At 38.5% G+C, this 14,944-nt stretch overlaps 1 protein-coding gene across 4 annotated transcripts in view; it reads right to left on the bottom strand.

Moving 5' to 3' along the window:
- The window catches only part of DOCK4 (dedicator of cytokinesis 4), a 447,327-nt gene that overhangs the window by 207,937 nt on the left and 224,446 nt on the right, over positions 1–14,944 (bottom strand). For all 4 annotated transcript variants that reach the window (XM_087429682.1, XM_087429692.1, XM_087429686.1 and 1 more), the window contains exons 9-12: positions 14,513–14,594; positions 13,910–13,970; positions 9,343–9,475; positions 5,350–5,438 (exon numbers count right to left, since the gene is read on the bottom strand). In XM_087429682.1, coding sequence (XP_087285808.1) covers positions 5,350–5,438; positions 9,343–9,475; positions 13,910–13,970; positions 14,513–14,594 — 365 coding nt within the window. The remainder of the gene's footprint in view (positions 1–5,349; positions 5,439–9,342; positions 9,476–13,909; positions 13,971–14,512; positions 14,595–14,944) is intronic.

Here is a 14,944-nt window from a genome sequence, read left to right on the forward strand (position 1 = left end):
CACAGATTAATAATCAGGAAATTCCAAAAGTGAGCAAAAAAGTCACATGCTATATTTCTAGTCAATAGGTGGTGCCAATAAGTACCAGTTTTCTTTTAACAATATTAGAAGGCAAAGTTTCTAAAAGCAGTGTTCATAAGTCAGGAGAATTGATACAATCCTTTAAAATTATATCAATTCAATATTGAGTTAAATGACCACATTGCTATGTGAGGATAGGATGCTCAACACCCAAAACAGAATCTGACTCTCTCAAAAGCCTCCTTTCAGCTCAAAAAAAGAACACTGTTTATTTCCTGCATGAAGTTAACCTGCTCTCCCTGTACCTGTGGGCTCCTTATCTAGGTAATTGCTTTTAACCTTCTGTGGGGGTTAAAAAGTACAGTTGGCAGGAATGTAACCATGTACACTCACTCATCTTACTAAGGCAAAAAGAAGACTGTAGAAATCGACCTGATTAGCAAAAATGATTTCTTCTAGTGGTAAGCTACATGTACAAACTACAGGAAATAAGATTTCATAAACACACAGAGAATAGGAAAAGATTCTGAAGTTTCTCTTAGGACATAATGAACTAGAGCCAATGATTTTTATACAATTTATTTCAAATTATAGAACTGAATTTGCCTCAGAAAATCATATTGGCTCAGTCTCATTCCACATTCCTAGAATTCAACTGCTAATGTCTATCAGAGGTGACATTTATAATAACCATTTGCTCAACAAACCTAAACCAGGCTCATTTTAATGAATATTTTTAGAATCTCAAATTCTTACAATATTACTTTTGGATTTTAAAACTCCTACAGAGCACAACTTTGGAAATTTTGAATTACTCAATCCAACTAAATCTAACCGTAGAGATATGTTAATTCAATTTTTCTAATCTTTAAAAGTTAAATGGATCACTTGCAATTCTCTCCCAGTTTCTAAACTCAACAAAGATAGTAGTTAATGTACCTTTGCAGCGTAAGTCTTAGGTTAGAGGGAAAAATTTCCAGTTAACCAGACTAGTCCCTTTATCTATTAAACAGAAAAGATTATAACTCCAAGAGATAGGGAAATACAATGAAGGATAAAGGGCCTGGAAATTAGCTGGTAGAATTTGTTTCCAAAACTAATTTCAAAGTTATTCTTTTTTTCATTTTTTAGTACCAATGACCAAGGAATACCAAGAGGAAAGCAGGAAAAAATACTTTGTTGAGTGAACTCTATTCTCTTGAAAACGTCTGACTGCACTGCTTCCATTTAATCAACAATTACATGGTCCAAGGAGAAAACAGTAGAAGTCAACATATCTAACCACTGTGATAGTTTGAACATTAGGGCACCCCAATTTCCAATTTCAATTTCGTGTACCTTTGCTTCCCTCACTACTTTTAAATAAGTCATTAGAGTGCCCCCATTCCAATAACAAAGGCAAACAGCTCCTGAATACCTATCTGCTGTTCTTATAACTGCCTCTTCTCAAGACAGAGAATAGATCAAGGTGATAGAGAACAATGACCCACCAAGACTGAAGGGTAGAAACTTCAGTGGAAGGAGTAAAGGGCTTATTTACTTATTTCTTAAAGTTTCTTCCTGAGCTTTCTCTCTCTGGAACAGTATTTTGGAGTGATGAGGCTTATGGCTGAGTTTGCCTTGGCTTGAGAGAGCTAGAAGGGATCAGGTGGAGACCAGAGAAATAGAAGGCAGATAGATGCTGGCTGCATGCAGCTGGCTGGGACTCAGGCTTGAGGGAGGAGGATGGAGAGGGGCTGGGCCATAAGGACAGGAGAGCAGACAGGGATTTGCAGCAGAAGTCAAGTACAAACAGCGTACATTTGATTGCCTAGGAATCTGAGTATCACAGTAGGCAGCAAAATGGAGGATGAATTCTGAGAAAGGGTGGGGAAACTATACAGGGCTCTACAGTACAATGACTTCTTTCACTCTTTCCAAAGATGCAACGTGTCGTTTTTCATTTCAGTACAGTGTCTATAAACAGAAAAAGTAACACTCAGGGAATAAGGTGGTTTGTATCTCACTTTCTGGTAGTCTCACTCAGGAGTCCAGCAAGAATAAGTAGTCAGTCAGTCAGTAAAATTGACTAAGCACATGGAACATGTGGAGCATGCCTAAGCACCAAGGAAATAGAATGAGCTGCTCTTCCCTCCTGGAGTTAATCTATGTAATCAGAAGGACAACAATTAATTTAAAAGACCTAAGAAGACATACTAGCAATCAAATCAGCAGAGACGAAATGGAAGAAACAAAGAGTAAGAAGGGTTGGTTCAATGATCCAACCTATCAATAATCCAACTGTATTATTCTCGAAGTCTTCATTAAGGAGATCAAATCAGGATCCACTTTGAGAAAATGAAACAAGGTGAACTGACTTAAGAGGAAGGGGCAGAATATTCTAGATGATGACCCCAGAGTGAATAAACAACAATAACAGTCAACATTGAATAGATACTTATTATGTCTCAAGTCCTCTGCTATGTGCTTTGCATACATTTTCTCTTTTAATCCTCATAATAAAATCCTCCCAACCTTAAAAAATTATACTACTATTATCCCAGTAAAACTGTGATTCAAACCTGGGACATTCTATTTCCAGAAGCAAAGCTCTTAGAGTTCATAGTCTCTACGCAAAGACTCCTATCTGTAAGTAGAGCGAAATATGTGGTTTGGCTTGACTGGAACCCTGACCCCTAACAGAGGCCTCAAAGGACAGAGAATCAATTATGATAGAAATCTATCTGGAGGTATAAGCCAAAGCCCATCATCGAGAACCTCACTGTTATTCAAGAGGCAACTCGGTATCACCTCAGAATTTGGACAATGATATATTCAAACAACCCAACAACAGAGGAATTTTGTTCTGCATGAGGCATATTGGAAAGAAGAAAGGCTTGGGAGTCAACAAGAGCTGGGAAAGAAGTGTATCTCAGCAGTCCACACGTCCCGCTTGGTCAAGACTGCATCTATGATGGTAGAGAGGGAAGGGAATACATGGGAAAAATTAGAAGGCCAGGGTTAGTTTTATATTATTTATTCACATAAGGAGGCAAATGCAAGCAAATTAAGAGTAAAGGCACTCTTGGGGAGAAAGAACAAAATACACAATGGCTATAGACTCCTCTACCCACAGTTAGTGGGGAGAAGGAAAGGAGCAAGGCATAATGAATTTGTTTGTGAGCCATGAAAAGAACTTTAAAAAAATCCTTTAAATCAAGTCCAGAGCAGTACTGTCTAATAGAAATATAATCTGAGACACCAATGAAATTAAAAGTTTTCTAAGTAGTCATGTTAAGAAAGTAAAAACAAATAAAATTAATTTTAGTAAGATATTTTATTTAACCCAATATCTCTACAATGTTATCTTTCAACATGTAATCAATATAAAAACCATTAATGGGATATTTCACATTCATTTTATTGTACCAAGTCTTTGAAATCTAGTATATATTTTACAATTACAGTACACCTCACTCCTAGCGTTGTATTAGCCTCATATTTAGTTCTCAATAGCCACATGTGGCTAATGCCTTCTGAATTGGACAGCACAGATCTATAGTGTGCTTAATGATAAAAAATAATCCGTGGTATCAAGAAACACCAAAACGTTTAAAACAAAACTACTAGATTTGGCTAGAAGTCTACCAACGAATTCAGCAAGACAAGTTTTAAAAAGGCAGCAGCTCTACCATTTTACTGAAGATATACTTAAATTAAATCATTTTCGTTGATTTAATTAAGTGTTGTTATAATTCTTTTACAGAAAATGCAAAGACAAGTGTATGTACCAGTTTCTAAAGTATACTTATTACTTCATGTTGTATTCTGCTACCACCATCTCCTCCCAGTCCTTTAGGGACTCTGCCCTCAACAGTAAGTGCAAGGCTCTTGTTTATTAAGTGAGAGATGCAGAACTTTGTGTTAATCAAATAAAACCCAAGTTACCTCCCCAACTCTTGGGAGAGGGAGGAGACAACTGACCTCACCCCTCATTACAGCCTGAATATTTATGGCTCTCATTGAACTGAACCATAAGTTTCTGTCTGCAGTTACTTTTCTTTGTGGGTCATTTAGGCCTAGCAAAATGTGTGCAGCCCTGAAAAAAAGGTAGTCTGAATTTAAATTCTGGTTCTTCTAATTGCCAGACAAGTTAGACTATAACACAAATATCTATATTCAAGATACTTTAAAAATCAGTTAAGGGCCAGCCCCGTGGCTTAGCGGTTAAGCGCGCGCGTTCCGCTACTGGCGGCCTGGGTTCGGATCCCGGGCGCGCAGCCACGCACTGCTTCTCTGGCCATGCTGAGGCCGCGTCCCACATACAGCAACTAGAAGGATGTGCAACTATGACATACAACTATCTACTGGGGCTTTGGGGAAAAAAAAGGAGGAGGATTGGCAATAGATGTTGGCTCAGAGCGGGTCTTCCTCAGCAAAAAGAGGAGGATTAGCATGGATGTTAGCTCAGGGCTGATCTTCCTCACAAATAAATAAATAAATAAATAAATAAAAATAAATAAAAATCAGTTAAAAAAACAATACATTCAGTTCAAATAACAGCTTACTTAATTTGAAGTTTCTTTATATCAATGAAAGCACACACTGCATAGTTTATTTTGCTTCAACATGGGTTTGAAGGGGTGACAGGAAGCAGACAATATTCACCAAGTTTTTGTCTACTGACCCAACTTAATGACATCACTACATATGCTATATAATCTATACAACTTATATGTTATATACTATATAACATAATATATTCTATAATATGTTACTAGTATAAGACTACCACATATTACATATAACTTACAATGCTATATACTATTTCAGTTCCCTTCTGAACAAGTGTGTATATATTTTTCTCTACATGACACTGCAGTCAACATCACTCTCCTTCTTACCAATTTCAATATGTGAGCCAGCATGCTTATTCCCCAGTACAATAATGCTGCTTCCAGCTACAGGCAGTGAAGCATGTTTTCCTTACTGACGGATTTCCATTCATCAAACCTATTCCACACAACAGTCATGACCTCAAACATTACTGTCATTTGGTTTTTAGCAATCAGTAATAACTTAGAGGTCTCAAGACTTGGTACTGTTGAACAAATTCAGATACTCCGCCTTGTTTCAAACCAGAAGAGAATACAATTTTTAGAGGGAATTATAGCTATAAGCCTATCATAGCACAGGGAGATGTACCAGAATGTTGACTGAGCATTTTTAAAGATAGGGAGTGAACAGAGAGAAAAACAAAGGGCAGATCATTTCCTTCTCACACAGATAATAAAAGAAATGGCCTGAAACGAAAAGTGTAGGGAGAGTGAGCCAACCTCACATACTCACCTGCATTGGAGCCAGTCAAATTATAGCGTGCATTCAGCTTTTTGATGATGTTCTCGTGGATTTGGTACCACTCACTTTCTGTGTTACACCTATAAAAACATTAACATTCTATTAAGCTTTGATGATGCCTGAGATCAAGCAACAACCTTAACAGCACCCTTGTTCTTTTGGGTATAATCACTATAATGTACTTCCTTAAACCTCCTTGGAGTTGCCAACAACACACCACAAGTGACAGTCAGTTTTAGCATAGTTGCTCCAAGATGAGCAGGAATGCCCATATCTGGTAATGCATGACCACCTACTTCATGCCAGAGGCAGCTAGGATGAACAACTGACAGATTAGGAGAGCCCCTCTCCCCCACCAAAATCTCAGAGAACAATGCGTACAGGGGAAGGCAGACTAAGAGTCTGACTCCCTGGATTCGAATCCTCACTATTAACTGAGTTATGTTCTTTGGGCAAGAAATTTACCCTCTCTGTGCCTAGATTTCTTCAACTGTGAAATGCGGGTAATATACTGGAACATGAAATGAGCTTGGGCTTAGGACAATGCCTGATACATGGTAAATGCTCAATAAATGTTAGTTCACATTAGCAAGTCACTGCCTACAATAACCTGACCAAGTTCGGCTAGCACCAAAATGCAACAAACCAAGCAAAATGAAACTGAGGTTAACACAACTGGCCAAGCAAAATGAAACTGAGGTTAACACAACTGGGCACTGGCAAAAGGCTGGCAGGATTTACCAAAGGGTAGTTAATTTCCCACTTCTGGGCTGAAAGGCATCTCTCTGCCTTCTCACTCTCACAGACATCTCTACCTTGTTCTTTTAGCTCTCGTCACTTGCTAGCTCATGTTATTTTTGTTTACATGATATAGTTCATCTAGGAGACTCTTCAGTTTCTTGAGTTTTGGATCTAGGACTGGTTGATATCTGCGTCTCCCTCAGTACTCCGGACATTGTGGATGCTTAAAAAACATCAGCTGCATGAATGAATGGATGGATGTCCCTCTGACTGGCAGCTCCTGATGGTTCCTAAATACCTGGGTCTGTTATCCCTCTTTACTGTCAGGACTCCCCCAGTTAGGCCAGGGAGAGCCTCCCTCATCTGGACATGTTAGTAAATTCGCTATTATCTCCTATTAGCCACAAATGCTCCCTGCCAAGAGTCCTAACTATCAAGATTCTATACACTATCAATCAAACTGTTCCATAGTACAGATTCCTTTTCCTAGTGATCTTGTCTGTAGCTGATAATTCACAATTTGCTTACATATTTATTTATTTCACCACCATAGGCTTTTCCAGGATGAATATGATGGAGGTTATTTTTGAGCCAGTTAACAGTAGGATACCAAACAGAACAGTGAATCTTGGAAGGCTGGAAAATTAAGATGAAATGAAACCATCCCACCTGTCCAGCTGTAAGACACCAAACTGCCATTTAGTACATCCTGCCTCCAGTTTCAGCTCAGTGGGGAAGGAGGAAAGATGGCTTGCTTCCTATTAGATAGTTAAGTGACTCTAGAATTCATGCTTTTAATCTACAAAACTCTAAACAAAATCAAAGTTCCTAACGTAGGTGACTGAGTCTGAAATATCTTCCAGACTCAGATGAGGTCCTTGTGACTGCTTTATATTTGAGTCCTAGACGGGCTGAGGATTTGGTCACCTTAACAAAGAGAAATTTCTTCGAAATTATTTGTAACTGGCACTTCCCTAAAATGTTTTACTAAACTCACCCTTCCTTCTTAATTTACAGTGACTGTTTTGACTGGCTAATATTCCTCTTGTAACAGCTTCATAATTTGCTGAACTGGCATTTTTAAGAGATCACTCTTCCAGCAAGAATAACCCAAAACCTTATTTGATATTTATGAAAAAACAGACAACAAAAACCAAAAAGAGCAGTACAATTTATTTTTATGAGAGCGAGTGTCTCCCATAAGTAGAGCTGGAATTCATGGGTCTTCTTTAGTTGGCTGCATAATCAAGGATGATGCATGCAACTGTTGGTTCCTCAGTTTTCCCAATGGCAAGATAAATATAGCACTTGCTACCCACACCTGGCAAGACTACTCTAAGAAATGATGAGATTGTGTTTGTGAAGAACTTGGTTTACTTAAAAAGCAATGTCACACAACAGCATCATTATCACATTACTAGACAGTGGTGTGAAATAACACCCAGAAACATATAACCTGGAAACACGAGAGCTCAGGTTCTAAAGTCAGACAGTCTTGACTTCAAATCTGGTTCCTGTTCTTATTAGCCAGGTGACTTTGGGCAAGTTATTTAGCCTCTCTGTCTCCTTATGTGTAAAAGTGAACATCTGCTTCAAGGGTTTGTTATGAGGATAAAGTGACATGACACGTACATGCAAAGTGTCTAACACAGTTCCTCGCACAACATTATAAGCACTGTGCGAGGTGGCCATTAGCATCAGTATTATTTCAAATAAATTATATTTTATGACCACCAGTAGAGTTTGGAAAGAGGATTATCATGGATTTAAGCCCAACTACTGAAACTGAGGGTTGCCATGTGATAAAGAGAGTAGCAAGTATTACTCTCCTCTAGATTCACCACAAAGTTTCAAGTTTAAAATCAAGGTCATTGATTTTATCCCTCTTAAAAGAGATAAAGAGAGTTTCCGGTCCTAAACCACAGGCTATATAGACAAATCTTTGTCAACTAATTAGCAAATGTGTGACACAGGTCCTGGGGGCACTGGGTGGAGAATGGATAAATCCATGAAATCCTGCAGCAATGGTCAAAAAGCAATTTGAAGTATATGTCCCACAGGCAGTGGGCCAGTTGTGTTACCTCCACATATGAAAAACTATCGACATCCATTGGATATATCAACTCGACCGCCAGAACATGAAACGAAAGCAAGCTGGCTCATGGAGGTGGTCAGTGGCGTGGTCCTCAAACCAGGAATGTGGAAAACCCCTCCCTCTCCCGCCTCACCCTCCATGGGTCTGCTCTGAGCATGTCGCTGTATATCAGCTCTCAATTTCCAAACCTGTGGGGCGGTGCTCAGCGTGGGGTAATATGAAACCACGTGCATTTAAAAAGTCATTGAATTTAGGATTTGGAATACATTAAGTGATTTTCTTAGTGGAGTGTTACAGGGTGAACTGTGTCCCCCAAAAAAGATAATGTTGAAGTCTTAACCCCTAATATCTCAGAATGTGATCTTATTTGGAAATAGGGTCTTTACACAGGTAATCAAGTTAAAATTAGGTCAGTAGGGTGGACCCTAACCCAATATGACTATGACCTTATAAAAAGTGGAAATTTGGACACAGCAATGGACACACACACAGGGAGAATGCCATGTGAAGATGAAGGCAGAGATCTGAGTGATGCATCTACAAATCATGGAACGCCAAAGACCACCAGCAAACCACCAGAAACTAGGAAAGAGAGGCAAAGAACAGATTCTTCCTCACAGCCCTCAGAAGGAACCAACCCTGCTGACACCTTCATCTAGGACTTCTAGCCTCCAGAACAGTGAGACAACAAATTTCTGTTACTTAAGCCTCCCTGTTTATGGTACTTTGTTATGGCAGCCCTAGCAATCTAATAATATATGAAGTAGGAGGGAAATCACTTGAACTTCTCTTTCCTAATTCTAATCAATTTACATTAAAATCTATTTCCATTTTCTAAGAACAAATTCACTCTCTGGGGATAAAGAAATGTTAGGGTTTTAAATTCACAGAGGAGATACTCTACAGTGGACGGTTCAATCTATTGATGAACTATATTCTTTTGTTCTCAATTTCATAATCTCTCTGCCTGGCAAGTGGTAACTATAGGCTCACTTGTAGCAAGTCTACAGATTACTGAGCTTTTGAGGAATGGCTCATAGACTCAACCCAACCCTTGCTCTTCTATTACCCATGTAAAGTAGCATCACCAGGTAGAATCCACACGTGCCTCTGTGCCCCTCAGCCCCCACCATGTGCGTGCTTCTTACATGTACACTTTCAGGATGAGGTCATCTTTAGTCTCTCCTGTCAGCAGGTCAGCAATGCTAAGAACCGCACAGCCAAAGGGTCGCCGGTACTGGACACTACAGGCATTCTTTTTTTCTCCTGCCCCCATTCGACCTGTCCAATTAAAAAGCAAACATGGCCCAAGGAGCCATTTGATTAGTGCATCTTAAATAGATACAGCTACAAGATAGGCCATATGAAATGTGACTGGGCCACGGAAAGGACACAGGTTTGGGGCAACAGAAGATGTTGCTTCAGTTCTGGACTCTCCTCTCCAACCACCTAGCTGGGTGAGCTCGGGCTTACCTCTGGGCATCAGCTGTTGTCTATCAAACAGGAAGACTGGAGCTGATCCAGTTGGGGAACCCTCTCCCCAAGGAATCGTGAAGGCACTCCACGAGGTTCGCATTAATAAAGGTAGTAATGGTGCCTATTTTATTTTCCTATTTTTAAAAAATTCCATTTTTAAAAAACAATTTCAAATATTTCACCTTTGAAAGGAAGTAGTTTGAGATTCCCTGAAGGTATAGCAAGTAAGCACAGGTGACCAAATGACCCTGCCCTTTCCTGACCCAGGGCTCAGGCGGATGAGAACTCAGCCAATTGCTGAATCACCTGGGATGGTTTTCACTCTGACACAGTTTCAACTTGTTAACATTGTTATACATTTTTAAGTATGTCATTGAGATACTAGTTTAATTTATTATTGTATTTAATTACCAAGGGATTATTCTGAAGACAGAAAGCAGAAAGTATTCTGAAGCTGAAATATAACAAGTTAATGTGAGGAAAAATAACAAAAAAAAATGTGCAAATCTGTTTCCCAGTGCTTGGCAACAGACCTGTAAGTAGTTTCCATCTGAGCGAAACTGTCCTATAGCCCATCTAGATGACTCTAACACTTGTCAAGCCAACGTTAAATAGAAAAAAAGGGACGGCAATATCCAATTTGGCTTTCATTCATCAGTAATAAAGGAAAACTGCCTCTGCAATAAATCATTTTCCGGGAATGCTTACAAATAGCAGCCCAAAAACCTCTCGTTTATCAGGCAGAATGAAAACTAAAACATGGTCAAAATAAGTCAGCCGCTTTTTAGATGTGCACAACTGAAGAATTTCAAATATCATGTTTTCATGACCTGATGGTGTAATATGTGTCCAATTGTCAATCTATGTTTTAATATAAATTTCACCTGCAAATCAAACCTTTTATAATATCATATTTGAATCTGTCAACAAATCATACTTTTACTTACAGAATTGATTTAAACAAATTTAAAATTTTGGTCACTTGTTAAATGGAAAAAAAATCTAGTTTGTCTCTATTTTGAATATTATTACTGACTGTATTAGGATGAAATATATACTCCAATCTTTATTGATATCGTGATTTAAAATATAACTTTTTTCTCACTTAACCATTTCCTTATAAATGTAAGTTGATAAAGACAATAGAAGATTACAGAGTGGAGTATTTTAAAGTTATTTAACATCACACAAGAAGTTTATGGGGCCAGCCCTGGTGGCCTAGTTCTGCTTCAGCAGCCTGGGTTCAGTTCCCAGGCACAGACCTACACCACTAGTCTGTCAGTGGCCATGCTGTCATGGCGGCTCACAAAACAAATAACAAAGGGAGAAGACTGGCAGCAGATGTTAGCTAAGGGCGAATCTTTCTCAACCAAAAAAAAAAAAAAAAAATTTTATTAGTTAAAAAAACATAAAACAAAAAAACCTAGAACTCTCAACAAGATTATTCCCAAGGACTCTTCTAGCTCTAAATTCCTAGGAGTTTATACAAGGCATCCTATTTTTTTCCAACCCCTTTAGCTAGAAGTGCACTAAAGAAAAAACTGTGGGTGCTTGGGGAGGACTGCAACATAGGGAAGATGGGAAAGTGTTCTCTCACAGCAACTTGAGAAGACTCTCCAGGGAGTTTTCCGTCCCTCTCTCTGACGGCTGTGAAGCATAACTCCCCAACCTCCACACCACTCACATCCTCAGACACCCAATTTTAAGTTTTCTTTCCCGGTTCTGTGGAAACCTTTGGTCTAATGACTGTACTGAAAAGACTAGTTGATGCCAGCCCTGGTGTCCCCAATTCTAGGATTAGTAAGGGTTCACAGTTAGGTCCAATTTCTAGGAAAACTGTCCAAGTAGGAATGAAGGTAGGAGTGGAGAAAGGTAAAAATATTTAGCAACCAGCTAAAAGCCAAAAGGGGAGATACAGAGGTGGAAAGAGCAGGAGGATATGAAACTGTTTCTCTCTTTTTGCTTCCCTTCTTTCTAATCAAAGATCTGAGGTTAAATTCCGAGGTGAGGTGTTATTGCTCCTGCTCTCTGCAGCCAGTGAGGGTCAGCGTGCCCTTTTCCTACTAAAGCAGGTACAAGGGACATTCTAGAAAAAGTAAGAAGTGTCTGCCCCTGAGAGACAGCAATCCTCCAACTCCTTAATTTCACTGCAGCAGACTAAGTCTTAACCCTTCTTAGAGTGTCTTACCTTAAATCTTATTTCTCCTCAAGGCTCAAAATGTCAAACCACTAAATGTGATCATTAGGCAAGTTTTTGCAGTAATCTCAAAGAAGTATTAATTTGACCAAAGCTTGGAGGAGGGGAGATTGGTAATTTTGATTCCACATTCATTCTGACAATTTAACTATCATAAAAATCTGAGTAAAAAATACAATCATTTATCAAACACCATGTATTTGAAAGGTAGCCCTTTAACGGGTAATATTACCGAAGCGGCTTCCTCGGCAATAACCCGGTGAGAGGAGGACAGTCACCCAGGCCATGGGCAAACAGGGTATGTAGTTGCTCTGCTGCGTGTGTTTCTATTACCAAAAACCTGTAGATAGCTTTTACAGAGTTCTGAAAGCAAAAGTGGTTTACTTTTTCTCTCAAAGCTGTAGAAGATTATATTCAAATTTTAGCAATGTTTACATGAAGAAATCCAAAGCTATATGTTACATTAGCATTTGGTATTACACATTTGAATTAAAAAAAAAAAAACCCACGAAGAATTACATAACAAACTGCACCCCTGCCATCTTGGGAACAGACAGAGGCTTTATCTCATAAATACACAGCAGCATGCATTCCAACTTGTCCAATATTTTCAAAGATCCTTTCCAAATTTTTTCCCACATATTCATTTATAAAAAGAAAATTAAAACAAAACCAAAGACAATTTATGTTGTTTTTTATTTCTACTGTCCCTCAAATATAAAAATAGCATAAAATGAAAACGGGTTTTCAGAACAGATTTTTATGAGAAAAAATAATAGAAAATCTATGTAGGAATGACAACATGTTTTATAGCCTCTCTTAGTGCACAATGCGGTTATCATGAGCATAAAATAAGAGACTATAAAAATAAAGATCGCTATGCAGGATTGCATGGAGAGAGATTACTATCCTGCAGAAGTATTCCCAAGCAAGTAATGTAGCACAGTTAGTGAAGAAGTGGGAATCAATTCCTAGTATCAGCTGGTTAGTTTTAACAGAAAAACTGTGTAGGCTACACCATTCTTTATTTTACCCATCCTCTGCTATAAAATGCATGCCTTTAGAGGTATTTTGTGTGTAAAAACGGTGAACATATTCTGGCCTCATTGTGCAAGTTCATTGTTGAACACCCAAAGTGTGTTTTGCAAGATGTTAATAAATGTTACATTATATAAATGTTTCCACAGTCAAATCAAATGTGTGGAAAACTAGGATCAACAAAGTTGGATAGGCATTTTAATTTTTCCCTGTAGGTGTTCTCAGACCCTTTAATAAGCTAATGATATTATACAAGTGAAGAGAATATACAGTCTTCAGTATTTCAGAACCCTTTTCTTATAGCACCTTGTATAATAATGTTCTGCAGTATTCTGCGCTGTAGAAAATATCAATTAGGGGTCAGCCCAGTGGCGCAAGCGGTTAAGTGCACGCGCTCCGCTGTGGTGGCCCAGGGTTTGCTGGTTCGGATCTCGGGCGCGCACCGACGCACTGCTTGGCAAGCCATGCTGTGGCGGCGTCCCATATAAAGTGGAGGAAGATGGGCACGGATGTTAGCCCAGCGCCAGTCTTCCTCAGCAAAAAAAGAGGAGGATTGCCAGATGTTATCACAGGGCTGATCTCCTCACAAAAAAAAAAAAGAAAAAGAAAAGAAAATTTCAATTGGTGTAACGTTTTCATAAACTTGTAGGAAATCCAGCTCCTAAAAGTGTAATTTATGCTATTAACAGAAATTAGAATTTAAAAAGACGAATACCAAATTTCTGAATCAAATATGTTTAGGGAGTCCAATAAAACAAAATGAAACACAATAAACTACCTAATGACCTATATGGAAAGAACACAAGATCTGTTCATGGTGGGTGAGGAGGTTGTATGTGAGTTTGGGCAGGCCAGGGAACCATTCCCCAATTCTGTGATTCTTGGATTCATATCTTGCTTTGACTTCTTTCTGATCCACATAGCAAACAAACACAACTACACAGAGACCTCTCAATGTCTCTTCTCCCTGCTTCTATCACCCTGACAACAGGTGTTGTACCTACCAATTCGGATAATGTGGACGGTGATATAGATGTCCCTTCTTAGCTCGCTGCTACCCAAATCCTACCAAAAAACAAAGTCTGGTTATTTTAGAACTCACAATGTGTGCAGAGCGTTTAAAGGACATAGCACATTATTTTCACAAATAACAGAAGAAAGACAAAGATGAACAGGAATGTTCCTAATGGAATTTTTGTAGCAGAAGCATATAGTTCAAATCCCGTTCGAAAAATACCATTACAATCAACGTTACTGTAAGTCCACTAATGTTAAATAATACTTAAAAGAAAAGCTGATTCTTATTTCAATCTCTCACTCACTCTTTAAACATTTCTTAAGTACATATGTACTAAATGCCATGGGCCATCCTGAGCCCTATCACCCCTATCCTATGGCAATAGTGTAACAGGCTCTAGCATACACAAGGGAACAAAGGTGTGACTGTGAATGGTGGTATTCAGAATTCTGGGCATTACTATAATTTGTGTGGTATTTACATAGTTTAAGCAAATTCACTATGTTCTCTCACAATAATTTATTTCTCCTAAGTAACATAAAATACAATGGGAGGAATCCGCCTCCTGGATAAAACAAGATCCACTTACCACAAAGAGAGAGCAATGTCGTTCTGGTTTATCTGGGGCTTTGGGCAGCCCGTTTCTATTCAGCCTCAAGAAGAATCTCTCACTATAAGAGAAAAAAGTTTAATATTTTGAAAATCATTTACTATTTAAGGACTCATCACTTTTCTAGTTGCTCTTCATCCTAAGTTAAACTCAAAACTTATTAGGCTCTTCATTTGATATCAAATTGCTTATATCAATTAGGCGAGCACCCAAGACAACAGACATTTGCTTCACTTCTGATAAAAGCGGCAAAGTAGCAACTGCAAAAGTAGAAAACATAAATATACATGCAAACAAAAAATTTACTTTTAAGAGAATAGGTTTCCATAAGTGATATCATTGTTATTATTCTAAAAAGTAGAAAAAGTGCACTAAAAGAAAAAACATGATCTAACATGTTTTGGTGTTTGT

Source organism: Ceratotherium simum, chromosome 1 (assembly GCF_057802395.1).
Source record: "Ceratotherium simum simum isolate JZ-2026a chromosome 1, ASM5780239v1, whole genome shotgun sequence".
In the NCBI taxonomy this organism is placed as follows: domain Eukaryota; kingdom Metazoa; phylum Chordata; class Mammalia; order Perissodactyla; family Rhinocerotidae; genus Ceratotherium; species Ceratotherium simum.